The sequence below is a fragment of the Gymnogyps californianus genome, chromosome 1 (genome assembly GCF_018139145.2).
Source record: "Gymnogyps californianus isolate 813 chromosome 1, ASM1813914v2, whole genome shotgun sequence".
Taxonomy (NCBI): domain Eukaryota; kingdom Metazoa; phylum Chordata; class Aves; order Accipitriformes; family Cathartidae; genus Gymnogyps; species Gymnogyps californianus.
In genome coordinates, this window is record NC_059471.1 from 92,917,133 (window position 1) to 92,945,071 (window position 27,939).

Here is a 27,939-nt window from a genome sequence, read left to right on the forward strand (position 1 = left end):
TAGTGTAACAATTTTTTTTATTTCAGTTACTTTTTCACATAAAACTTTATGTAAGCTACAAAAAACGTGAAATGCAGAAATGGTATTAAAACTGCAAACTTAAAAGTTTTGATAAAAAAACATGTGTCTTTCCCTGCTAACAACGACCATTTAAAACGAACCATATTCTGATGGATTCATTTAATAAACATACCATACAGTTCTCAAAAATAAATAAAGAACAACATCAGAAAAACCAATACCATCAACAACATGAAGCATTTAGTTGTCTTTTTTTTTCCTTTAAGGACAGAAATGAAATTTCTAGGCACAGTTTTAGGCATTATAGAGGACACAGAGGCAATAGGTTAGTGTGCACTGCTCTGTACAAAAATACAGTCTGAATAAATTACATTGCTAGCCATAAGATTAGACTTCACTTACCAGTCAGTTCATTGCATGTTTAATAATATACAGTTACATGCTAATCCATATATATCATTTATATTTCAAACACATAGGTCTCTCTATATTTGTTTTTAAAATTTACAAAAGCTAAACGAAGTTGTGCAAGAAATCCAGAAGAGGTGCTAGGTACTTGTCAGCACCGGACGGTATACTTTAAGCTTAAAAAATACAAATAACTAGCCCTGCTTGCAAGTTTACTATATATATATTTATTCATATATATTTGGAAGAAAAACAATGGATTTGTTGTGTGAGAGAATCATCCTGCCAGTGAGATAAAACAACTGAAATAATGGTGGCATAACAAGCACAACATACAAAATGATTAATTTGTTGTACGTACACTCAAGACACAGATATGTATCCTTTTTGTGGCTAGAAAAAAAAATCAGCATAATGTTGTATTTATTTTTAGTTCAGTGCTGAGAAACAGAATGCTTGCCAAAATTGGCAATGGTAAGGGGGGAAAAAAAGAAACGGCAGTAGCAACATAAGCTAAAGGTAGGTACCTAAACCCATATACTAGATGCCCAAACGCAAAGGACCTGAGGAGTTTGAGAGGTGGGTCCTAATAGACTGCATTATCTTCAAGAGGAAAAGCAGGTGTTGAGACTGAAAATCAGATCTCTGACTCAAATATGAATGAAGAACCTTGTCTTTAGGCATTCACATTTGTAAATTTTTTGCCTGAACTTCTTTCATATTAACAGCCGGGTGACTTTCAGAGCGCATGCCATTAATTTGCATATGCCTTAGGCCTGACAGTTGTTTTTGCTCAAACTCCACATAAAGAAGAATGATTTGATAAATTAGTGGACACGATATGGGTTCAGCACTGTACCTTCTTGTCAGCATAGGCAAAGTGCCACGCAATGTCAGCACCAAAATACCGTCCTCCTAGAAAGGTACAGACATCTTCTCACAGTGGGCTTCTCTACGTTAACCTAATTCCCATGCCAAACTACAATGTTCTCCATGCTGCTAACTAAAAGCAGAACTACACAGCTGTTCAGAAAGATAGAGAGTTAACTATATACTGAATGTCTGCCTTAAGTCAGTCTCAGGAAAAAAAGCAGAGTTACAAATGCTTTCTGGTGCCTGTGAAACAAACGGACATAATTTTTCCTCCCACCCTTTTTGTTCTCCAGGCATTGCCATACAATCCCTTCAAAGTCAAGCTATCATTTTGCTCTGTCTAATCTAATTAATCACCACTGGTCCTGGAAAGACTGCTGATATGGAATATTCTGCCATGGCAGTAAAGATTTAACTCCAGAGAGCCCCAGAGTTTTATAAACCATCTCTGTACATCAGCAATACTTTCACAACAACCTCCTAAAGGCAGCCCTGTGGTCCCATGGTCATTGCAGAACCTCTGTGCCCTGCAAATGGTGGCACAGGCATTAACGCTGTAGATGCGGTCTTAACATCGAGTAATTCAGCAGTCTTTTCTGTGGCACCAGGAAAACCATTTGTATAGAGGTGGATGTGCAACCCCAGCATACCTGCTTTTGCAGAGGTCCACATAGAATATATTTTAAATTTCTCCATTAAAAAAAATAGTTATTTCTAAAGATTAGAATTGTATAAAAATATGTTCATAATTAATTGAAAATATCCAAATAAGCAAATCGTAAACAAAAATAAAAGTGATGCGGATTAAATTCATGTAAAAGTTCTCCCTATTTTATCTTGGGTTTCATTTCATGTGTACAGTCTCTGGATGTTTTTAAGTGGGAAACATACTAAGCAAGGAGTAATTAGATGTACATAATCATCAGCCAGTCCATTATAAACTCAGCCTTTAAAAACAAGAGATTACCTCCTGTGGTGCTAATGTTTTAATATGGACATGATGGGGTCTCAGCTGTATTCTTGATGATCAGAGACACTTGCAACCTAACTAGATTTTTAAAAAATGGCAGTTTTTTCTTTGCAACAGCCTTAGAAAACAAATTTTAGTAAGTACTAGATTACACATGGAATAGCAAGTAGTTATTTTGTCCAGTTCTACCTTAACTTGATGTGAACTTTCAAGCATTTCCCCTAACACAGAGTCTGTACAAGGGCATATACAGAAGACAAACCATTTTATGTTTATTTTGTAACACCAACCAAAATTGGGGGTACCAATCCAAGACTCTCAAGAATGCATACAAAGTTAGTATTTTAACCACTGCATCACAGCTCATATTACAATTTTAAGACGAATAGTCTCTCTCCCTCTGCATTTATACTTGTACTATATATATTCATTTATACTAACAAATACCTTTCAAAAATATAACTGAACTTGTTCCATATGCATTCTTTTCATGACAATGTTTAGAAGTTAAATGGGTACTTAGGACAACTGCAATTCATTCATGCATTTTAGATGCTTCAGGGACAGATGAGGCCTTTTCTACTCCCCCTTATCTCCACCCTCCCAGCAAAATACTCAGAGCTGAGACAACTTCCAGCTACACAGTCAGAAGCACATGTCTCCGGGTTTGGACTTCCTTCAACAATCTGCTACAGCTGGCACGGTGATGTGGATTACCAATTCATGAAATCCTGTGTGGTTGGTGGCTTTTTTTTTTTATTTTTCTCCCAGAAGACTGTTGAATGCAGATATTAGACAAGTCATTAACCAGTTACATTCACTGCCCTCAACACAGTCACTTGCAACTAATTCCTTAAGAGCTTTTTTGAGCAAGTAACAAGGGGCCAACACAGCCTATTGTACAAGATGCCATTGCCTGCTTATCAGACATCTGAATCCTCTATGATACAGGGAAACTTCTAAATGGAGCCTATACCAGCTGCTCCCCTGAAGGAAACAGCAGATGCTGGCATTGCATTCTCATTCCAACTAGTTTTCTCACAATGATCGCTGTCATGTAGATCCTTTTGCTTGTTGTCAGGAAAAATGAAGCTTATGTATCAGCAGCTTGTAGCATCTGCCTATGTAAGATCAGCAATCCTAGTGTTTGCAGTTCTTTTAAATGGTTGTAAAAGCTGTTTATAGTGTTCACACCCAAAAGGCAAAGGCTATTTTATCAACAGAGCAGACTGTTTGGTGCTCCACGAGTGTTCTAAAAAAACTGTGAGTTAGAAAAGATGGGGTAATCCTTTTGTTATTTCTCTTTTCATTAAATGATTCTAGTAATAGTCTTCATAGTTCTTAGGGTTCAGGCAATAAAGAATGGCACCCCCAAATGAAAATATAGTTGCACCCCAAGCCAGGCCATAGCCCCAGTTGAACTCATGGTATATTTTCAAGCTGACCGTTTCGATGAACTTGATTGGGTAAAGGACTAAGCTGCACACCTGAAGAACAACTGAAAGAGGAAAAAAAAACAAATGTCAGAAGAAGCCTTAATTCATTTCCATAAAACAAGGAAAACATCACATAACTGAAATTCACATTTAAAATGCTCTTGGTGCATTTTTAGCTTGTAAGTACTGCTCTTTTTGAAAAAAAAATCACCTTCATTTCATTCACAGAGAAGAGAGCACTTCTTCCATATTCCCTTGTTGACGAACAAATGTTATTGCTATGGTATAACAATGATCCTTCAGATGCCCACGAAATAAATAGTGAAAGCAATCTTTTCCCAATTCTTTGCTGTCTCTCCTTTGTATTTTAGTTTGCAGTCATTATTCTTTCCATAATAACAAAACTTAAGATCACTTGTTCTATAGCTATTATAAGTCAAAACGAGAAGCAAGAATAAACGAGTGTTAAGAAATATAGCTCAGAATCAAATCATTTACTTAGCCTAGAAATAATTCATTGTAGTAGGTGATACATATTTATGTTCAGTAGAGGCCCACTGAATTACATATTTCATATGCATTACTGTGCACTGTAATCAGAATTAATGATATTGTTACACAGAATACCAAGGAATCTATAAAGTTTGATCAGTCACTAAACTTCCAACTGGCAAAACATTGCCTTGTATTATGAATTTAGGGGGTGGGTCAGAAATGCTTCATAATGAAAACTGATAATAAAACAGATCAAATCCAAGGCAGTAAAAAGCTTAAAAATCATTACGTTCTACAGCACTGTCTCTGAGAGTGCCAGATCTCCTGCAGCCTGATCCACACGTCTGCAGTAGAATTCAGCAAACCTGTTAATTATTGTGCTACATCAAAAAAACCCCACATACAGTAACCTGAAAAGGAAAATACACAGATGAAGAACGCCAATTTTCACAAGAAGGTTTCCATTTCATCGGCATCCATTTTCTTTTAAATTCAGACACACTGTTAACAGAAAACTGGGACAACAGTTTCCAAGGTAAGCAGGTGAAAATTACACTTGGTTTGAAGACAAGAACAAGCTGTATGATGTAGTGATTCTTGAGGCCTCTAGTTCTGCCACCCACAAAAGACCAAACATCACAGGAATGTACAAAACATCCTTTTCGCCCCTCAAATATATGATACGGCCTTATCGCATTGCTCCCTTCCAGCATTTAACACTAGCAATTTTTAAAGACTTCAGCACGTGACTGCCTCTGCAAACTGCCCCAGCCCCCTGATTACAGGCAGGGTGGGCACATCCACACAGTTAGGGACGTGCTTAAGTATTTGCAGGCCTGAGACATACTCTATGCACAGGAAGTGCAATGATATGCAATGCAATGCCATAATAACTACTTTCTTTAACAATGACTGGGTCATTTTCTACAGTTTTTTAAGTATTGTAAGAAGAATGAACACCATTCAGAGAATTGTTACAAAGCCAGTGCCAATATAAAACGCCAGTGGGTAACAGAGAGGAAGACTGCTTTGGACTACAGAAGCCCTTCTGAAATTACACTGAGAAATTACAGGAAAATAAAATAACATTAATTATATTCTCCTACTGCTTGAACACTTTGCACACTCAAAATTTGTCATTTGCCTTTTCATTCCCACACGCACTCTTTAGTGTTGTCAAACTGGCACCTAGCCCTGGAGACTAATGCTCCCCTGTCCTCTGGATGGGACTGGTATGGGGAGATGATTTCCAATGTTCATTACACCCTCGGTGATAACACTTTACAAAACACTCATTGCAAATTTCTTCCCCCTGCCTCACCTTAGCCTACAGACTAGTCTTTGGACTCTTACTTGAGACTGACAATCTGAATAATGTTTGGAATAGTGGATTTTCTGATGTGGATACCAAAATCCACAGGATTTTTTAATGCTAAAGTTATTGAAGTGTTACTTTGTGTCATTCCATTTTAATATAATTTTTGTCTGCCAGCTCACAAAACGCTGCGCAACACTGGAGAAATTTTGACAGGGTACACTAGGGGAAGCACCTACTCTTATGAAAAGATTATGCATTCCAATTCTATATAATGAGAACATCATTATACTCAAAAACACCTGAACATGTGCTCTGCTTTCAGACACTTCTTTAAGACGACTCAAAGTCAAAAAGGATTTCCTAAGATAAATTGAAATAAGCAAGTTTTTCAGTGGCTTCCTGATCTGGGGATGGAGCACCTCTGCTGAGTCAATACAGAAACTGCTCTGTATCTGTGTGTCTGTGTCAAGAGCCAACGAAGGAAGCCCTCCACCTTCCCTCAATCCAACATATGAAGTATGCTGAATTTTAATCTACAGATTGGACTGGTCAAAACAAAACAAACAAGTGATTCTTTTGGAGGAGGAACATGTTGCTAAAGTAGCAATACCCACAACAGGTATTTTAGACATTTTTATAGTGAGGGTTCCTGCTTTTGCTACTACTGGTCCAGCTACACTATTGTAAAACTCAAAGTGCTGGCAGCAACTGGTCAGTAGAAACAGCCACACTGCATAACACTGTCATCACTTTGCACTATTTTTGCCTCCCGTCATTGTTTCTCCCTGTAGAGTGGGAAGGGACCTGTGTAGGCTAGAAAGAACAGTTAGTGAAGTTATGAAAAATGACCAGTATGACCCAAAAAGATGTTAAAACCAATGCTTGCAACTACTGATCTGCTTCCGATGAATTTAAAGGAACTCCATGCTATGTGGACCTGCTTATGGGAAGCGTGTGTACTACCTTTCTTCAGAAGCGCTAGTCTTTTCCCACAGAAAAAAAAGGCTGCAAAAGAAATCTTAAAAAAAAAAAAAATCCACCTCAAAATGCTACTCAAAAAAGACTAGTCATCTCAAACTAGACTATTCACTTCAAGTTTAGACCCCTTTTTATGACTAACACTATGATGCTTGCAAGACAATTGCACAGGAATACTAGTTTTATTCCATTTACATGAAATATATGCAATTATATGTACTCACCATATTAAACACGCAGAAATCACAACAAATGCTTTAAAAGTAGGAAAATATAATTTCAGTCATCTTTTTTTCCTTGTTCAAATGTTTGACTATAACAGTTATGCTGTAAAAAAAAAAAATTATGGTGTGGCTTTCTAATTGGTCTATATTTATGAAAATGTTGGTGCTGGCTAGCAAGTTCTGTATTTCTGTTCTCTACACCATCCCTCCTGCTCATTCACATGAGTAAAGCACTTCATTAATAACCAATGGGTGTTGCAGTTTCAAAGATTAACACACATGCGACTGCTCTCTAGGAAGTTGTCTGTAATTAATACAACCTGTGCAAATAATTAGGACGCAGCATGAAAAGAAAGGGGGTCCATGCTGATTTTTAAAATATTGCTAGCTCAAGAACAGGCCACCCTGCTACACAGGAAGACCAGGAATTTCAGCAGGAGGCCCAGTTGGCCAAACAGGGATTTTCTCAATGAATGTGCAAGAAAGGGGCACACACGAGCAGGAAACAAGGACAGACAATGACAGGAGTATAAAAGCACTGTTTTAGTACTTAGATACAAAATCAGGAAGGCTGAAGCCCAGCTGGACCCCAACATTAAGCTAGGAGATGGCAAAAAGGGTAATAAAGAACAATTGCCACAGGTGCATTAGTTGCAAAATGAAGTTCAGAAAACATATTCATACAATGATGGACAGGAAAGCCCATCTAGTGACAGATGATGCACCATGATGCCTTCTCCAAGACCTCTAAGTGACATGGTTTGGGAGGGTGTCAGCAGGGCAGGAACAAGTTAGGGATGACTTAAGAGTTGCATCTGTATCTATGGGGACAGATGGGATTGACCCAAGGGTGATGAAAGAGTTGGCCAGTGTGATCATGAGGCCTCTATCATCTACAAAGAATCACAGTGATCAGGAGATATTCAGATGACTGGGAAAAGGTTAATCTTGTGTCCATCTTTAAAAAGGCTAGAAGTGAAAAATCCACAGAATTATAGGCTGGTCAGCCTCAACTCAATCCCTGGAAACACAGAATCATAGAATACTTTGGGTTGGAAGGGACCTTTAAAGGTCATCTAGTCCAGCCCCCCTGCAATAAGCAGGGACATCTTCAACTAGATCAGGTTACTCAGAGCCCTGTCCAACCTGACTTTGAACGGTTCCTTGAATGTCCCCTCCATTAGATGGTTGATCTGACCTCGGATGATTGCAAATCATGTATTTCCTGTGATGAGGTTTCCTTCTGGAAACAGTCCAAGTGAATACAAGTCTGCTAGGACTTTTGTCCACAGTTTTTTAAATAACCCTCTCCACTGCTTGGTGAGGCTTGTTGGCTAATAAGCCAGTACCTCTTTTGATTTCTTTCCAGTTATTTTGTGCATCTAACCTGTCTAGTTTGGGTTGTTATGGCTAGAAATGGCTAAAATATGGCTAGCAATCTATAGCAATCAAACCGCAGAGCAGAAGGAACTCATTAGTATGGAGTACCTCCTCTTGGAGTCCACCTCCAAGCACATGCAGAACAAAGCGGCAATCAGTAGTGAACATGGATTCACCAACCAAAGGACAAGGGTCCAGAGGGCTGCCAAGATAATCAGAATCCTGGAGCAAATCACCCTTAAGAGGAGGATGAGGGAGCTAGGTTTATTTAGACTCAGGAAGAGGTGGCTAAGGAGCAATTTCAAACCAGCCTACAGTTACCTGAAAATGTAGATACAACGATGATAGAAAAAAAACCCTCTTCTTTGTAGTGCCAGGCAACCTAAGATAATGGTAATGGATACAAATCTCAGTTTCAGAGATTCAGGATGGACATCAGGAAAGAAAAAAATATCATAAGGAGGGTAGTATGGCACCAGGACAACATGGTTGGAGAGGTTGTGGAATCTTCATCCTTGGAGTTCTTCAAGACTGGTCCAGACAAAGCTGCAGCTGATTGACCTAGTGTTAGCAACTGTCCTGCCTCAACAAGAAGGTTGGACTACATGACCTACAGAGTATCTTTTCTATCAATATTTCTTTGATGCTATGACTCTTTTTGCCACCCTGTAGCAACTTGCACTACATCCTACTGAAGTCAGTCCTGCTTTTTCAGACCATTCCATCAATTTCTCAAAATCAAATTGTCCTCCAATGTATCTGCTATTTTTTCTAGCTTCACTGTAAAATTTGACAAGTAGACTTTTATTCCATCTTCCACATCATTATGAAAATAGGTAATAGCACAGAACTCAGGACGCAATCCAGCCAGACTGTGCTCTGACTCTGTCAGAAAGGAAAGATACATCCTCTAAATATTCTCCAAATATTATCTGCCGTCTTTTTTTTTACTCTCTCACCTATAATACTTTCACTTAGCCACTGTTTCCCTAGCTTACATGTAAAAGCATCCTGTGAAATCTGTTAAAAGCTTACTAGCCTCAACAGGTTATTCTTCTAAATATTGTTGAAAGTGTTAAAACATAGCCCCAGAAGGCAAACATCTTTTAAATTACCTTTTTTGTTTGCTTTTATGGACTTTCAACAATTACACTTTCTCTTTCTACCCGTAAATTAGGACTCAGCACTCAGTTATCTGGTAACCATATCGTGAGACTCCTACACTAACAAGTTTGTGAGCTTGTACTTTGAGGATGCAGCTTTCAGGGCCAGTTTGGTTCATGAGCACTAAGACACCCCAGCAAGTACGTAAGCTAGTGACCTCTACTACACCAAAAATGCTGGGAAGAGCTGTACGAGCCAAGGTGGCTCCACGCAAGAGTGTCCTACAACTGCCTCTCTGTATGCTCCACGTTTTTCCATTACCTGAGGTATTCCTGTTGCTCTCCCCATTACACAGAGCTGACAGTATGTATTTTAAACACATTCACATCTGTTGATCACTGGCTGGCTTATTCTCAGTATTTAGGTTGAATTATTTTTTTTGTCCCTTTGCTTTCTCATCTCTTCCAGCCTAGTCAGTCAATCTTCTTCCTCACCTACAGAGTCACTAACTGAAACCTGAAGCTGAGAAAAAAAGAAAAATAAATAAAAATAAATTAAAACTAGAAGAAAAAAATGCCTGGAACCAACTGTTTGGACTCTAAAGTGCCTGGAAACTACTTTTCCATTTTGTCCTTTCTCCCACACAGTGATGTTTTCTACGTGACACCCACACAGATCATTAAATGTCTCTGGGCAATTCATCCTGTGTCCTTCTCCAAGGGGCAGCTGGCAGACTCCTAACCAGTCATACAGAATATTTGGTCTTGTCAGCAGATTCACAGGTCGGGGCAGGGTTTATCCTCAAAGATCTTCGGTGAAATCCACAGGTGAAGGTTTGAATCCATGGACAGTTGCATAAGGCACAAACTCCACCGTGCTGCAATCTTAACTTTCCCCTCTCCAGTAGAGGATTCTTTCCATAATTCTTTCAAGATATGCCCGTCCACATTCACCTCTAAAAATAGCTGACAAAGACAAAATCTGTAGGAAATGACACTAAAAATGTCAGCGTCAAATCCCAAAAGGATTCTCCTCAGATTTGCCAGATAATGAAGAAGAATGGGGCAGGCTGTCTTGGCCTCATCATCTCTCTTCTTATATGCTTCAGGTCATGGCCATTTAAAATGCACATGCACACACACACAGAGGCAAAGGAAAGAGGTGGACACCATTCATGAGCTAATGCACCAATATATTTTCCTTTTTGATGCTGTCATGGTTTAACCCCAGCTGGCAACTAAGCACCACACAGCCGCTCACTCACTCCCCCACAGTGGGATGGGGGAGAGAATCAGAAGGGTAAAAGTGAGAAAACTCGTGGGTTGAGAGAAAGACAGTTTAATAGGTAAAGCAAAAGCTGCGCACGCAAGCAAAGCAAAACAAGGAGTTCATCCACCACTTCCCATCGGCAGGCAGGTGTTCAGCCATCTCCAGGAAAGCAGGGCTCCATCACACGAAACGGTACTTGGGAAGACAAACGCCATCACTCCGAATGTCCCCCCCTTCCTTCTTCTTCCCCCAGCTTTATAGGCTCAGCATGATGTCATATGGTATGGGATATCCCTTTGGTCAGTTGGGGTCAGCTGTCCCGGCTGTGTCCCCTCCCAAATTCTTGTGCACCCCCAGCCTACTCGCTGGTGGGGTGGTGTGAGAAGCAGAAAAGGCCTTGACTCTGTGTAAGCACTGCTCAGCAATAATGAAAACATCCCTGTGTTATCAACATTGTTCTCAGCACAAATCCAAAACATAGCCCCATACTAGCTACTACAAAGAAAATTAACTCTATCCCAGCCAAAATCAGTACAGCTGCAAGTAAGCATTAAACCCCCCTACCCCCAACCTTTTGTAGTAAAGACTAGAACTAATTTTATGCAGAGGAAAATAGATTAAGCTTTAAGCCAAACAGCAGGATTTGGGGATTTTTTTTCTTGGGGAAAATTGTTTCTTTTTTTAGTACAAACTTAACTATATAGTAAATGAGCAATATGGCAAGATAGGCAGTGAATGGCTGAATAATTACTAAGTTACTACACAACGTTATGAGAAATTAAATCAAAAGCCAAATAAGAAACCACTACAGAAATTCAATAATCCCATTTCCTTCAAAGTTAACTGCCCAGCATGCTTTATAATCTCAGAATTAATACTAAATTTTAACATAATGGCACCAGTACCTTTATTCATTCAAGCAAGCAAGCAAGCAAGCAAGCAATGCGACACATAGAACAAAAAGATACGATTTCCGCTCAGGAAATCTGGTCCTAGGTTGCATTCGTTTCCTAAAAGCAAATGAAATATAACCTACCAATATCTCTTGAGCAAAAAAAAATGCATCTTGAAGTGCTGAGGCTCAATTAAGGTAACATTAACAGCAGGGGGCAGCAGGAGCCTTCCCCCGAGCTTTGTTTCATTCCTGAATACCCTGCAAATTCTGCGCTTTTATCTTTTCATATCCTTGTAAGTGGCTTTCTTTAATACATCCCGATGACTAGGTTCTGTCATCCTCTTCATTATGGGCTATCAGAAGGGGCTTAAGCTGCTGGCTCCAATGCAGATAGGAGTGACAGGATGAAGGCAAACCATGCTTGGTGAATCTCAGGAGAAAGAGAAACATCCGTGCTGACTAAGCCCCAAAACACCAGAATGTACAAAAGGAGATGATTTGATATTGTAATTGTCTCTCACTGGACCAGTCTTACGGACAATTCAGATTCATAGGTCTCCCTTAAGATTTTGTGATAGTTTATATAAACTGTTCTATTTTCATGTTTTTAAAACCAAACAGGGACTACACTGTGACAGCTTGTTAAATTAATAACTAAGTAAGCAAGCTGACACAATGAAATTAATTCCTCATGGCACAGGGGCATATATAAACACCTTGCAACATAATCCTATTTATTTTCACATGTAGGGCTTCAAGGGTTCACATTTGGGCATTAATTTTCCTGTTTTAAAATTGTAAAAGGAAGAATATTAAAATAACAGAAATGGCTTTGCATGAAGAATAAAAATGGGGACATCAAGCAGCACAAAGTCACAGATTAAAAATGGTACTTTGAGATTTATCCTCTGTCGTTTCCCCCGCTGCATGTACTTCACAAAACAATAAATATAATGCAAATAAATAATTGTTTATGAACTAGTAACAGCACAACTGCAAAGATGATTAATGCCGTGCAGAACCGGTATCCTGAAAAACCTCACCAGAGTTAACACAGAAGTAAACCAAATGCCCCTGGATTAATATGCAGAACAAGGCATGTCTTCCTTCACAAAAGTGAAGCTGCTCTCATGAAATTTTCGTAATGGTGCCAGTAATCTGCTTACCTGCAGCAAAGAGCATGACTGCAACTGGTCTGTAGAACCGCCTCCGAGATCCCACGCAGATAGAGATCAACCCAACCAGGAAAGCTATGAGAATAATGGCAGCGCCACCCAACAGCAAAGCAAGAGTAGCTATCTGCCAGTCTAGGGGGAAAAAAAGAGGGGGGGGGGGGAAATATACAATTTCAGTAAAACAAGCCCATAGGCATGACAGAAACAACAGAATATGAGGAACACAGAGGCTGCATCAAGGCTTGGGTAAATGAACAACTATGCTTTGGATTTCTTTTCTCCCAATTAGTGATACACCTTTATACAGATGCAACTCAGGAGCAAAGTGCCGCAACCTCCCACAGTTTTTCAAGGCTTAGTTGGCCTCATTGGGATTTTGGCTCGAGTAAGACTGAATAATTTGGTCTCCTGGTTTTTGTTCAATTTAGAATGAGAAATTGAGGCTGGGTCAGGATTAGCTAGCATGTGTTAGCTGACCCCCAGTTTGTCGTAACTTTCTCACAGAAAAGAGTGAAAGTCAAAGCTCTGCTTGAGCTGATTAGTATGACATAGAAGGGAAATGCATGGAGGCTCATCATATACACCTGTCACTTGGGAAGTACCAAGGCCAGATAATACGAATAACAAAATTAAGGTACAGGAAGGAGATGCTCAAAGGAATAAAAAAAAAAAAAAATTCAACACTAAAAAAAAAGGTGGAATTCAAGCCCTTATAAAGGCAGTAATGATCATTAGATGAGACCGAGTCATGTCTGGAGTTCATTTTAAAACATCAGTTATCCTAAAGTGTCATTTTTTCTTTTCTTCCCCCGAAAGCAACTTCTGGATTTGGCCCAGTGTATTTTCTAGTTGCTTTCATACATAATGGATGCAGTTATAAACAACATCCTTGCAGTCTTAAATCACATAAAACAAAATCCATTTGCACGCTGATGGCCATCATGGGTCTATACAACATCCAAGAGCTAACTTAAGAGCTTCTGTAGCATTTTAGAAAGGCACGGGCTTTATGCTGTCTCTCTTTGCAAAAGACTATATAAGACCTTGTCTCTCTCCAATAACGGGCATCAAGAAAAAGAATCAGATCGCTATTTACTGTTTATCACTACTATTTAGTAGTTCAAGGAAGATGACCTAAAATCAGCTTGTGGGAAAAGGACCTATGGATCCAATGCATCTCTCACTACTTTGAAAATACTAGCACTCATACGATATTCAGAATAAAATGTCCAAACGCATTACATAGTTCAAAAAAATAAGATTATTTCCAAAATAAATTTAGAGATCTTAAGGTTACTAAAATAAGAACAACAACAAAAATCCACATTCTCTTTTTGAAAAGAGCAAAAGTCAGTGTTTTAAAAAACAGTACATTCAGATTTAAGAGGGATCTAATCTGCTGAAGATACCAACAGTGCAGCTGTGGGGTTTGGGAACGGAAGGCTGGCAGCTATTATCACCAAAAAGCCTTCATATATTATACGAAAAAGGATGAAGGAGATTAAAAGCAGAAAATGAATAGAGGATTTTTAGCACTGCTAAAAAAGAAAGTTATTTTAAAGGCGTGTTTGTGCAAGTACACACATTTATTTTCATTCTTTTTAGAAATCCAGGCATGTTGTTTACTAATACTTTAATTACTAAGTACTCAACCTTCCAAGCTATTTTACTTGTTTTCTTACTAGACCAAAACCCAAGGCTGGGAACAATCTCTCATTCTCCTACCATCAGGCATGCAATCTCTAACGTCAGTTTGCTGTGTGCCCCACTGCTTTACTATTATTGGGATGGAAATACGATTTTAGTTATGGATGGGAACGCTATGAAGAGTGGTTTTTAACGCTGACATGATCCTTCAGAAACACCAAGTGGTTAGTGTACTGATGATTTAGAAAGTATTCTTCCAATATCAGAGTGCATTACAGATATAAAATACAGAAATAAGTAAACAGAATGGACCACTTTGGAACAACATGAAAGGAATCCTTGCACTAGAAAATTACACAGATACAAAGACTAGACACATAAATCCATATCGCCCCAAAGTTAAAAGCCATACAAAATTGATGAAATAAATCAAAGTGCCAGATGGGAAAACTCAGAAACTAAGATTTTTGAAAGCTGCTACAAATAATAAAATATTAACTGTTATCTTCGCATTGATCAGACGCCAAAGTCTAATGCAAACGAAAGGTGCGCAACATTGGAGTAGCAACTAAACGGAAAAAAAGTTTAGTATCCTATTGCTTTCTAAAACCACATTAGCAAGACCGCCAAACAATTGAAAATAACTAAGGCAAAGATGATATAAGCATGGGGTTGAAATATAGTTTAACTTCCAGGACAGATACATCTATGGATTTTGGAAAGGTTAAAAAATAAACAAACTACCTTACGATAGTACTGATGTGGGAGGTAAAAGGACAAATGAGTGCTGGAAGACACCTACACTCCCAACTAAAAAAGAACTTAGTTAAACAAAATTAATTTCTTGAGTAAGAGAACCTACTCAGTGATGTTGACAGTAGGACAAAACCAAGGCTCTTAATGTTCCTCACTACTAGCTGAGGATCAGGTATTGAACGTTGTGCTCTAGGCCACAATGTCTGGAATTGCCTCTTTATTTTAGCTCCAGTCTCCCTTCACAGGAGCATACAATGCTACCATCCTTTGCCTTGAGCTGCAGCTGAAAGGGACTCTGGCTAAAGAACATCACGAAGGTCAGACATTCGTGCACAAAGAATACTGGACTGAATTTTCCTATATTGCCTACCATGGAAACTACGTTTAAATCTCCTTGTCATCTTAGAAACACCTTAACTTTCAATTCTGAAAGCCATTTGATCTGGTGACAAAATAAAGCTTACGTTGGATTAAGGAAGTAAAATCTTCTGCTTCTACTTAACAGCAATTATTTTTTAAGAAAAAATCCAAGCCACTGGACTTTATACAAAAGAAAAGAAACATCCAAAGAAAATTGAATCACTACCTCTGAAGGAAGAACACCCTGTAAGTTGGACAGCGACAACAATATAACCACATACAGCAAAGACAGTTTTCTACAATAAAAATCTGTAGCGTTCCTTGGACTACCCAGGAGTGATTTATAAGACACAGCATCAAAATGGGAACAGCAGATTGCTCTGTTACATAGTGTTACTGGTACACAGAACATAAACATCTTAAGCCTACTTCAGGGTATCCAAAATATGCTTGCACCATTTCTAGGCACGCACCAATCTTGCAAGTAAGTTACTATACTCAGTTCAGGAGCCTCAGCAGTTCAGTGAGACTGCTTGTTCTCATAGAGATAGAAACATGCATAAACATGAGCAAAATGGGACCTTATAGATGATAATTATTAGTTTCCGGGATTCAAAACACAATTTGGTTACACTTTAAGAATGCACATCAGTATTTTTCACTGTACATCACTACAGTTTATTTACACTACACATCCACTATCTAAGAAAAATGTTAGGAACTAGTAAAATCACACTCACAAATCTTAATAAACTTTTAGATTCTACAAAGCACTGTCACCTCACAGTCATGCCCAAATTAAGTTGTTTTGTTGGCTTATAACTGTAGAGCCAACAGAAAGCATAACTTTATATTTTTTCACTGTTCCATCATTTTAGCAATATGTTAAGAATGACACTGATAATGCCACCTATCCCATCCGAACAACTAGAATTAACACATTTTTGACAATCATTAAGTAACTCAAGACAGATTTCTTAAGAAAAGCCTCACTTAATGTATACTATTTTTAGGTCTGAAAATCCAAACATGTTTTTGTACTGCACAAGAAGCATCACAATGTCTATAACCATGGGAAATATATACTGCAGTTCTGACGGTGATGATAGTGTTTGCGTAATTTTCATTATAACAATCTGCCTATTAGTTTAGGGATGTGGATTTCAATATTTGGAAATATATATAAATATGAACATAGGTACTTAACACGTATTTTCAAAACATACATGGTGTAAAATTTATTAAAATTACCATCTTCAGCAAAAAAAACCCCTCAAACAAACCCCCAAACCATGATGACAATGTTTCTTTTCAGTTAATCCCTCACACATAAGTCAGTGCCTTTTTGTAAGGACAGCTTGGTCTCATTGCTCTTTGGAAATTCTGCCTGTTTCTTAATGATATGGAAGTGTTAATTGCACATTGAAATGTGTGACTCTCCTCCCTTCTTCCCTCCAAATGAAATGACCTAAGGCTTTAAGCTGTATATTCATTTTTAACTAAGAACAGCTCTATCTGTTCTATTTCTTGGGCAAAATAATACTTCAGTACTAGGATAAAATCAGAAAAGTTATAAAAGAAGGAGAAAACATCTCGAAGTTCTGAAATGTTTATTTTAATAACCAGGTCATTTTGTAATACAAGAAAAAGCAACACAAAAGGCTAGCATTGTCATAGATTTCATGTTTTCAGCAAGTTCCTCAAAAAATAAATATTTTACCTACATGGTATTCCACAGTAAAAGAAGTGGTGGACATAAAAACATACTGTGGAATATGTGAAACATTTGTGTATAGGGCTCTTTCAGATAATGCAAGTGAACTGAATTAATCTCTTAAGAAACAATCAAGTATTCCTTTCTTTCATACAATGGTTCTCCACCAAGTCCTCTCCTCATAGAGGCTAAAGTAAGAAAATGCATGCAGCTGTTACATGATGAAGGTAATGACTGACCTTCTACAAAATCTTGGCAAGAAACAAAACACAACAACACTTTTAGGTAGGTTTTTCTGATTCATTGCAAAGCTTCCACTTATCACGTACCTGTCCTCAGCCAATAAATATTCTTAGAAATTATAATAATAGCATTTAAATTCAAGAATAATGAATTTGAAAGAACGTGTCAAGTAAAGCACAGAAAGTTGAGGCACCCACGCATAAGAAATTAAATATAACCCACTGAATGTCATAACAATCAACTAAGATAAATAAGATAGCTAGAGATATTCCTAATTGCTTCATATTCAAAACTATTTCGAAGTTTATAAACACTCATCAACTTAGCCATCAAATAGCCAACACAAGTTTAAAAAGTGTTGTGATTACATAAAAACACAAAGGTAGAATCTAGTTTCTAAAAGTGCATTTGTCACACAATCAGTAAGATTTCCTCTTTCTTCAGCATGATCAGATGCACAGACTTCTGTGGAAGGCCAAGCTCCACTGAATTCAGTGGAAATACCGAGGTAAAGTAAGTACTGCAGTGGCCATTAAGTTCTCACATAAAATTACTCCATGGAGAAGTCAGTTCTTTGGAACCTCACCTGAGCCAAAATGATGGTTTCTAAGGAGCTACTCAGAGGAATTCTGCTGTGGATGAAGGGGATATTGGCTAAAGCTAGGAAGCCCAGTGTCCATAAGTTACTCAGTCCATACTCCTCTGCTCTTGTACAGCCAGCACCACAAGTACAGTGTTTTGAGACTCTGTAGCGTACACTTCTGCACACTGCAGAGAGAAGCGCTTTCTGGCAGGATCCATACCAAACCTCCAGTAAGCTGCTCTAGCCACAGCTTTCCACAGTGGAGCCTTGTACAAAAATCACAATAAATAAATAAATAAATATTTCCTGCTCGTTGTCAGTTTGTATAGTATGCTTATTACTGCTAGCTGCTGCACAGACATACTCTGGCTTTTACATTTGCTTTTTGAATAAGGTTTTTCTAAAGTATGCAAATGACTTGTGCGTGTGGATCCTCAAGTCACTAAGACACTTAAAAAGCATTACCAGAGCTGTGGGAACCAGCCAGCTGTGGCTGAATGCATAATTTCCTTAAGACAGAACTCACACACTCTACGTCAAGGCTTTCTTCTGAAAGCCATGACTTTGAACACATGAAATAACTATGTGAGGTCACAGATATGTGTCCTGGTTTAGGCCCAGCAGGCAACAAAGCACCACGCGGCCGCTCGCTCACTCCTCGCCCCTGGTGGGACGGGGAGGAGAAAATACAACGAACGGCTCCTGAGTCGAGACCAGGGCAGGGAGGGATCACTCACCAATTATGGTCACAGGCAAAACAGACTCGACTTGGGGAAAAAAAAACATATCAGTTTAATTTGTTATCAATCAAATCAGAGTAGGATGATGAGAAATAGAACCATGTCTTAAAAACACACCTTCCCCCTGCAGCAGTGCAGGGGGACGGGGAATGGGGATTGCGGTCAGTTTATCACACGTCGTTTCTGCCGCTCCTTCCTCCTCAGGGGGAGGACTCCTCACACTCTTCCCCTGCTCCAGCGTGGGGTCCCTCCCATAGGGGTCAGCCCTCCAAGAGCTTCTTCAACTCAAGTCCTTTCCACAGGCTGCAGTCCTCCGCAAACTGCTCCAGCGTGGGCTTTCCCACAGAGTCACGGCCTTCTCCAGGCCCAGCCACCTGCTCCGGCGTGGGGTCCTCCACGGGCTGCAGGGGAATCTCTGCTCCACCACTAACCTCCACGGGCTGCAGGGGCACAGCCTGCCGTCTCACCACAGGCTGCAGGGGAATCTCTGCTCCGGCGCACCTCCTCCCTCTCCTTCCTCACTGACCTCGGGGTCTGCATGGCTGTTTCTCTCACATCCCACCCCTCTCTCTGCTGCAGGTTTTTTTTCAGCAGTCTTTTTTCCCCTTCTTAAATAAGCTAACCCAGAGGTGCTACCACCGTCGCTGATGGGCTCGCCTTGGCCAGCGGTGGGTCCGAGTTGGAGCCAGGGAAGCTTCTAGCAGCTTCTCACAGGAGCCAGCCCTGTAGCCCCTCCCCTGCTACCAAAGCCCCGCCACACAAACCCAACACAATATGTTAAAAAGAAGCTGTTTGTGGAAGAGACAAAACTATTTTCTGCTGCTTCTTCAACAGGAGGTTTACGTACTGAGCTATTCCCTAAGAAATTGGTCTTTATCCACACACAACAGCACATGGGACAAAGCCCTTGATAACCCAAGTCTCACACAACACAGGTGGACTTAACAGTGAGGCTTTCTTTATAGCTCTAATTCACCAGGATTTTGACAACACCCAAACAGAAATTTGAGCATTTTATGCTGGGTGCCAAAATCCCTAAGTGCCTCCTAAGGGTAATTCAGAGGCTCCACATAAGGCATCAGTCACTTTCCATTTACTGTACAAGACACTTGTAAGATGATTTAGTGTTCCAGATGCCGAGTGGAGAGTCATTTAGAGCCAATCAAAGAAAAAGAGAACAAGCACAGAGACACACCCAAAAAACAGCTAACTGGGGCAAACCCGGGTACGCCTGTGTCTTGCCGAGATGCAGAATGCTAATGGCTAACGATGGCAGCTGACTAATGAAGGAGGAAAGGCAGGCACCTCCTTAGCTGCAATATACCAGGGAGTAGAGGGCTTCTCAGAAACTGCAAGGTCTTTGCTTCTCAGCTCCGGATCCAGACCTGAACCTCTGCTCCCATTTCCCAGAAGAATTTCTTAACCACTAGGGTAGACTGAAACTGCTCTCCTCTTCCATCTGCTAGACCCAAGCTGGAAAAGATAAGCATGAGATCTATGGGGTCTGCGAACAAATAGGTACAAAGGAATTAAAATCTGAGTCTTGCCTTGAAATGCCTCTTACCTAACTGGTCCTTTCCAACTTTCCGGTGCTGTTTACACACCTTTCCACTGACATACAAAAATGCTGAGCATTACTGTAAGGCAGCCCAGACTCAGGGCTCTCTCACCTCAGAGGGAAAGAGTCCTTAGCAGTCACCTAGAGAGTTGTGTTCCTCTCGCTTGGGCTCCTCCTATGGCTTTCCTTTTCTCCACAGCAAGATAATTGTGACCAGAGTGGAAGAGGCCAGCTCTGTTCCAGGCAAGATAACAGCCTGCTGGCAGGATGCTCCAGGCAGTAGGTGCTCTACCACCCACCCTCCTCAGCCTGGGAAGGACGTGCTTGCTAGGTTGGGGGAATAATTAGGCAGCCATTGTGCAGACTCCGCTCACCTTTCAATGGCGAGCAGAGCTCCCCTGCCTTCCACCCAAAGATGCCACTGAGCATGCAGGGGACAGTTTGGTTCCCAGAGAAGTGAGCAGCACACAAAGCAGAAATGGTCTCAGTTTCTCAGGATGGTCTCTACTGCAGTTTTGCATAAAGTACAGATGGCATTAATCTGCCTGATGTCTCCGTTTCAGCTGCTGCGTTCATCAGACTACGTGTGGCCCCAAGACTGCTGGACTCAAACTTTCTGTGTGCTTCAACACCACCGCAAGCTTTATCTCCCCTGTCTACAGGAGATCAGACTGAACAACAAAAGCAATAAAAATATGGGAAGCAACTCTGCTGTTGTGCAAAGGAGACAGATTTTGCAAGACAAGACAGTCTAATGCCTGGGGGGGTTACAGATGTATGAGCAACTTGAAATATAGCAGGTGGTCGCTCATCTGCCCACTGACACACATCTCTCCTGAAGATTAAAGCTTACATTCCTTATTTATACAAAATATATACACTTGGGGGGGGGTGGGGTGTACAGCTGCTCTCTGAGCCGTGGTCTGCCTTTATTTCTAAAATCACGGAGTAAAATCCTTTAAATGCAGCGCATGTTCAAATAAAGAGATAAGTGGTGTCATTATATAGATCTTTATTTTATTATTTAAAGGCAACATGCATTGCACATCACTTTTGCCAACAGAGGACTTCAAGACAAGCACAACATTACAGAAAATCATGTAATCTATAATTCATTCACAGAATAGTACAGCATGTACTCAGGCATTTGTTCCATTGGTTACATGGCATTCTTCTGAGATTAGCTCACTACTATGCCATTTTAATTATTGGATATTCATTCATTCAATAAAAAAAACAAAAACACACACACCCACAACTCCAAGAACCTCACAAAAACCTGGAAATCTTAGAATTATGTCATTAGGAGAGAAGTGTGGGAGATGTGTTATACAAGCTTTTCAAGAAAAGCTCACATTTTCTGACCTCTTCTAGATATACTACTACATTTTAGCAATCTGAAGAAGTATGCTTCGCATTGGAACAGGAATGTAATTAATTCCCACAGTTACCGATGTTCTTCAAGCAAACTGGCAATCTTTTGCAATTTTCAAAACTCATTCCATTGTTCCTTGAGAAAAACAATTAGCATTTAAAATAGTTCAAGGAGTACTTCCCATCAAAACAATGGCCTTTATATTACAGAACTGGAACAAGTAAAAACACATAAAGCAATACAGCTGGCTAGACTTTACCCCGCCTCCTGCTTGTTACCTTGAATCTTATGTGGTTATCTTTGGCCACAAATCAGTAACAGAGGCAAGGTTACTCTCTACGTGATTCTAAATATAAAATCTCATCAAATATTTAAACCACTTACATTATCCCTAACACAAGGAACATCTTTTAACTTACTGGTGCAAGACTTCTTTATTTAATAAACAAGACTTAAAGCAATGGCATACAATACCGATTTTAAAATTGCAATGAACAGCAGCAGTAACAATAACCCACTAAGGCTAGAAGTCTTCCTTGATTATTTTAACAGTATTATCAATGATAAGGTGTATGGTGCTCTTGAGCTGATCAGATAAACTCACACAAACTTCATCTATTACACACAAATGTACTGTAACCATGTCTTTTAGCTGGTTGGAGAAGGGTGGCTGAAATGGCAGCCTCCATCATTCTAAAAGGTCCAGAGTACTGACAGGAGATCTGCTGCTCCCACAGAGCATGGCCTTGGGAAATCTGAGGCTAAAATAACTGGTCCACCTGTAAAAGAGGGAGCATACCTTAAAATATTCTATCTGGGGCTATTGTGAGGGATAGTTAACAAATTCAAGGCATTTTGAACACATTGAAGGAGCCAGGTAGACATCAGGCATAAACAGAGTATCAGTCATCATAGAATCACAGAATAATTTAGGTGGGGAAGGACCTCTGGAGGCCATCTAGTCCAGCTCCCCATGGAAAGCAGGGCCGATCTCCAAGTCAGACTCAACTTCGAAGTTAGGTCAGCTTGCTCAGGGTCTTAGATGCTGAGTTTTAAGTAGTATGGCTTTTGATTTTATATCCACCTTCAGATAAAGTGTTGGGGATGATTATTAAAGAGAGTAATATGCAAAATGACAGACTACAGTTTTCAAAACCAGAAGGAATATTCCTCCTTACATTGTATGAGCCACTTTCTTCAGACTTAGTAAAATTACATTTGTTGTTCTTACATTATTTTATAGCAAACTATCAGCCTTGCTGAGCTTTTTACAAATATGTGTCAACATCAACTCTGAGCAATGATCCAGATCTTCTAATGAGGAAGCTGCTTTTGAGCTAACAGTTTCCCCTTGGAAAACTCCTCAGGTTCAAAACAAGCAGATACCACCCAAGACTTTTGAGCCATGTCAATTCAGATATCTGCATCTAATATATAATTAAGGTTAAACCCTTTCAAGTGCTACCCAATGAGCAGCCTCTGACGCTTTTTTTATTTTAACAACAAATTAGAACAGAATTATAAGCCTAAAACTAGACTCAAGTTGTTTTACTGCACTATGCTGTAAGTTAAGCTTACCTTTATGGTTTGTTCACCACTAAGTTTAAACACGTACAGAGACCCTGTTGCACTTATTTCCTTGAGAATGTTTTGTCTTTCAAACATTCATGGACAGTTCTTAAAGAGTGTAATATTCTTAAAGAAAACTGAACGTTGCATAAACAAATGTACAGGTTGTTAAGTAACAAAGCCATATACTCCCATTCACCAGAAGGAATACAGTTAATCAGTATGAAACCATTCAAACGTATTTTTATAGACGCTATTTTTACAATAAACTGAAATGCTGCAAAGGAGCCATTGTTTTCTATGAATAGCATATACATGTATTGAAGCCAAAATACACAATGTTTACCTGCAGATCAGATTTTATGGAACCATATATGTCTTCCACATCGTATTTGTGTATCTTTGATTTAAAGAACCATAATGGCTGCAGTCTATTGCACAAATTCAAATTTACTGTTATTAATTCTGCAGGAAGAAGACAACTACCTGTACAGGTACAGACACACCAGGCAGTTGTACGTAAGATGCATTTAATTTTAGGCAGATGCTGTGATAGAAATAAATATTCATACATAACTCTCAACTCTTGATAAATCTGTAAATGAGCCATCACAAATTAGACATAAGCCACTTCAAATGAGGTCTAAAAAAAAATTCTGTTTAAAGACACCAAAGGAACACTCCAAACCCTGCAATTTTTTTTTTTTAGTTTAGCACATGAGTTTAAAATACAGCTGACTTAAAGACAACTTGTGCATTAGCCAAGTTAAGCTTTGATCATAGAAAATAATTTTATGCCCAGACAGCTGGTGAAACTGTAAAGCAGCGTTGCTGGATCTCAAGATTCTATCACGAAGCTTTCCATACTGGCAACTTTGTTAGTTTTTCAGCTCCTGAAGTTGTTATTAGTGGGAATTTTAGAATTTCATCAAGGGAAGAGGGAGACGAGGGATATGCAAGAATACCTTCCTTTCTAGCTCCTGCAATTACAGGGAAACAAAATTGAACAGGTGATTTACATAGACCCTAAAGACTCAAAAAGAAGAAAAGCAAATTAAGATGAGATATTTTATAATCTTCAGATTTCTAAAAATTAATCTGACTCACTATTTTACATACTTGAACCGTCAATATTGTGAAGTACTTACACAACTTGAAAAGCAGTATGAGAGCAAAGGATTGCTTGCAAGCTATAAAAAAAGCCCCCAAAACAGTGAATGAATGAATGCAAGAACACATACTCCAAGCACTAGCAACACTCAAGGAAAACCGAGGGATTATTTCCTGCTATAACAGCCAATGTAATCATGCTCTGTACATTTCCTTCTGCTCTCCACTAAGTTGCCCTTTTGATAGCAGTCAGGGGTCCTACATCTAATTACAACAAAAGTTTTTAATTAAACCTCGAATATGCTTTAACAGCTTCTAGCATGAGCTTGCCCTTGATGGTGCCACTTGAGGTGCTCTCCTTCAAGGGATGATGAAGTAAATCTCTTAAAACCATGGGTGAAGATGCCTTTTTCCTGTGTGCACTACTGCTTTTCACAGCTAGCTAGCTAGCTACAAAGCTGCTTGCACCGGTATCAAGCTAAAAGAGCTTTCCCTGTGGGAGCTCTCCCTGTGGGAGCTCTCCACTATCTCCAAAATATACCGCTTGCTAGATTCCCGATGTAGGAGGAAAGTGCACTTAAAATATTAAGGCAAGCACACAAAATGGTCTCAAATATGAGCCCAGTCCAACTTGGTGAACTGACTGGGAGCCTTCCCGTTGACTTTAATGGGAATTGTAACACACTAGCAGAAGGCAGAGGGAGAACAGTACAGTTTCTCGTATTTCAGGTTTCCTCAGAATGCAGCATTGTGTGCCAAACACGAGGAAAGTGAAGGGTTTATTCCAGTCACCTCAAATAGAACAATCATTCACTTCTTCCCCAGTAGCTTGTGAAACCTGGCTCCACTAGGCTGGAAAGTATCTGAGGAAAATGAGTAAAGCTCATTCAAGGAACCTGAATAAAACTGGACAGGCAGGAATTTTTGCACAGGATAGAAGAAAGCACTGGGAGAGGACAAATTTTCAATACACAGCATCCAGTAAAACTACGTTTCATTCCTATCCATCCTCACCCATTCATCTTCCACCTTCCCACAAACAGACAGGTGACCAATAAAACAATGAGAGAGATTAGTGTCCTTTTATGCTGTTCCATAAGCTGTCCTGCTTTTCTTAATGTCCCACTTGTGTGTATGTGTGTGTGTATACACGCATGCCTGGCAGGGAGATGGATTGAGGAGGGAGCCCAATAAAGTGTGTGCAGAGGTGGGGGGGGCTTTGAAGCAGGTTCTCATTCAAGCCATCTGAAAAGTCTTTCTGCAATCAAGGGGATACTATTTCAGGAGACAGGCAGAAGGGGCAAAGGATTCACGTTGCTAAGGAGACACGTAGAAGCTGACATTCCTACATAAATTTCCATTTATACTGGGGAAGGAAAAGAAAGCTCTCCAAAGTTTGTGTAGATACCCTGGTAACTGATTGAAACCGACATCTCTTTACAATTCGTTTTGGCATTACATGATTTAAAACAAAACCCCAAACAACATTCAAACCCTCAAATATTACTCCACACAATGACAGAAAAAAAATAAGCACAGCAGCAAAGGAACCTGTGCAATTTCTACTGAAGCAGAGATCAGTTATTTCCCAGAACCTACACAAGGATTTCAGAGAAGCGAGGAAAAAAGGAATCATCTAGAATATACAGTCAGCCCCTTGCCTTCTTTCCCAAAACAAACATCTTGTCCCTGTGTGATTTACCCAACCGGAGAGCACAGCGATCCAAATGGATGATTTAGCAATACAAGCGTGTGTGTGTGGGGAGGACAGGGATGTGGATGAAAACGGGGGGGGGGGGGGGGGGGGGGGCGGAGAAGAGGCTGGCTTCATTTGTCAACGTTTCTGCTGGGACTCCAGAAGTTGCTATCAGGCATAAAGTAAATAAAACAACCCATGAAAACCGCAACAATTATGGTACTACAAAAGAATTTACTGAAAAATATTCAACAGGCAGCTTGTTTGTATCATTCACAACCCGTTTTTTACGTACTCCAAACAACAGTGAAATGACATTTAAAAAAAAAAAAAAATCTATGACTAAAGACCTAGAAAGCTGAAGAACGAATGAGCATCAAGAAATCAAAACAGGGAGCGTGGCAAGAAGGCAGAGGAGTATGAAAGACACTGGGAAGATCAGTACCTGCTAAAGAAAGACACACACAAGCACACCCAGGGGGATGGAGAGAGAGCCAGAGTCCTGGCGTCCTCACTCGGGACAAAATAACAAGCGGTTTTGGTTTAGGAAGCCCCAACTTTCCAAGACTAGTGACTTCGCGGGGGGGTGGGGGGGTGGAATTCTAAGATACTTGATCCCCAACAGCTTCTCGCTGTATGAGAACAACCGCCACACGGAAAGATAATCAAAACTAGTCCAAACTCGGGATCCTTTGTGAAAACACAGTCCACGGCAGATAGGAAATCAGTCACCCCTTTCGCTCACAGAAGCCAGCCTCACATCTCTCCTGCACCCTAGACGATCTCGCAGGCAGAGGGACGAGCCGAGCACGGACTCTCAGCGCTCCCCCCTCCAGCACACGCTATTTACAGAGACCGCCGCCGCCGCCTTCGCCCCAACCCGCAAACCAGGGAGATGCGGGGTCGGGGCCGCGCAGCCCGGGGAGGGCAAGCGTCGGGACCGGGGAGGCAGGGAGGAGGATGAGGAGGATGGGGACGGGCGAAGCGGCTCCGGAACGGGAGGGGTGCGGGGAGGGCGGGAGGACAAAGGTGCCGGGGACTTTTCCCGGCGGCGGCCGGAGCAGGGAGCCGGACGGGGAGCAGGGGCGGCAGCGGGCGAGGCGGTGAGCCCGGAGGGGCAGCGGCGGATGGCGAGGCAGGGCCCCAGGCACTGCTCCGGTCCGGGTAGGGGCTGGCCCCGGGAAGGGGCTGGGACACAGTCCCAGAGAAGACAAGGGTGAAGGAGAGGCGGCTCGGGGGATGCTGGCGGGGCAGCCAGGACACGGAGGGGGTAAGTCTCAGTGCCCGGGGTGCGGCCAGGGAAGCGGGAAGCGGCCGAGGTGGGGGGGAAAAGGCAGAAAGGGCCGAAGGAGGGACGGGGCAGGGGCCAGGCAGAGGGCGGCTGCGCGGTCGGGGTGCCGCCGGCGGAGGGGAGCCGAGCCGGGGGCGCGCAGGGCAGGCCCGGCCCCGGGGCAGCCGTATCTCACCGCTGTGCAGCGTCGACTCGCAGAGCCAGCTGTCCAAGTTGCCGGGCTTGCGGCAGGACTCCCAGAGGGACAGGTAGTACTGGTGGTCCGCCGTCACCCAGGCGGGGCTCAGCACAGCTCCCAGGTCCAGGCACAGCGCCAGGAAGATGCACACCAGCCCCACCAGCTTCAGCGGGGTCAGCACCGAGACGCGCACCTCCTCCATGCCGCTGCCGGCCGAAGCCATGGGGCCCGGGGGGAAGGAGGAGGAGGAGGACGCGCTGCCGCCGGCCCCGAGGGGAATAGGAGCGAGAGCCCAGCTCCGCGCGGGCGGAGGGAGAAGCAGCGAGACCAGCGCTGACTAACGGCGGGGAGAGGCTTTCGCAGCCAGCGGGCAGCGCCGCTCCCTCCCTCGCTCCTTCGCCGCGCTCCCGCCCCGGTGTATCAGGTGCAGCAGCTCCCCTAGTCCCCCCGGCGCCGCCCGGCCCGGCCCGGCCCGACGCGCTCCTCCCCCTGCCCGCCCCTGCCGGGGGAGGCGGCGGCCGCGGCGGGGCCCGGCCGGGCCGCGCTCCGCCGGGGAAGGGGCGGGAGCGGCGG

General features: G+C 41.4%; 1 protein-coding gene across 1 annotated transcript; it reads right to left on the minus strand.

Moving 5' to 3' along the window:
• On the minus strand, positions 1 to 27,696 carry TMEM47 (transmembrane protein 47). The gene is made up of 3 exons (XM_050908532.1): positions 27,364 to 27,696; positions 12,538 to 12,678; positions 1 to 3,770 (listed from the first exon to the last, which is right to left on the minus strand). Exons 1-3 carry the CDS (start codon positions 27,587 to 27,589, stop codon positions 3,592 to 3,594), a joined length of 546 nt encoding a protein of 181 aa, XP_050764489.1. The 5' UTR covers positions 27,590 to 27,696; the 3' UTR covers positions 1 to 3,591.
• Between the last annotated feature and the right edge of the window lie 243 nt (positions 27,697 to 27,939).

Excerpts from the sequence above, each read along its gene's own strand:
- TMEM47 (XM_050908532.1), bottom strand. The coding sequence starts at position 27,589 with ATGGCTTCGGCCGGCAGCGGCATGGAGGAGGTGCGCGTCTCGGTGCTG. Across the intron at positions 12,679-27,363 it reads CGAGTCGACGCTGCACAGCG|ACTGGCAGATAGCTACTCTT; the intron begins GTGAGATACGGC and ends TTTTCCCCCTAG. Across the intron at positions 3,771-12,537 it reads AGTCATGCTCTTTGCTGCAG|TTGTTCTTCAGGTGTGCAGC; the intron begins GTAAGCAGATTA and ends TTCCTCTTTCAG.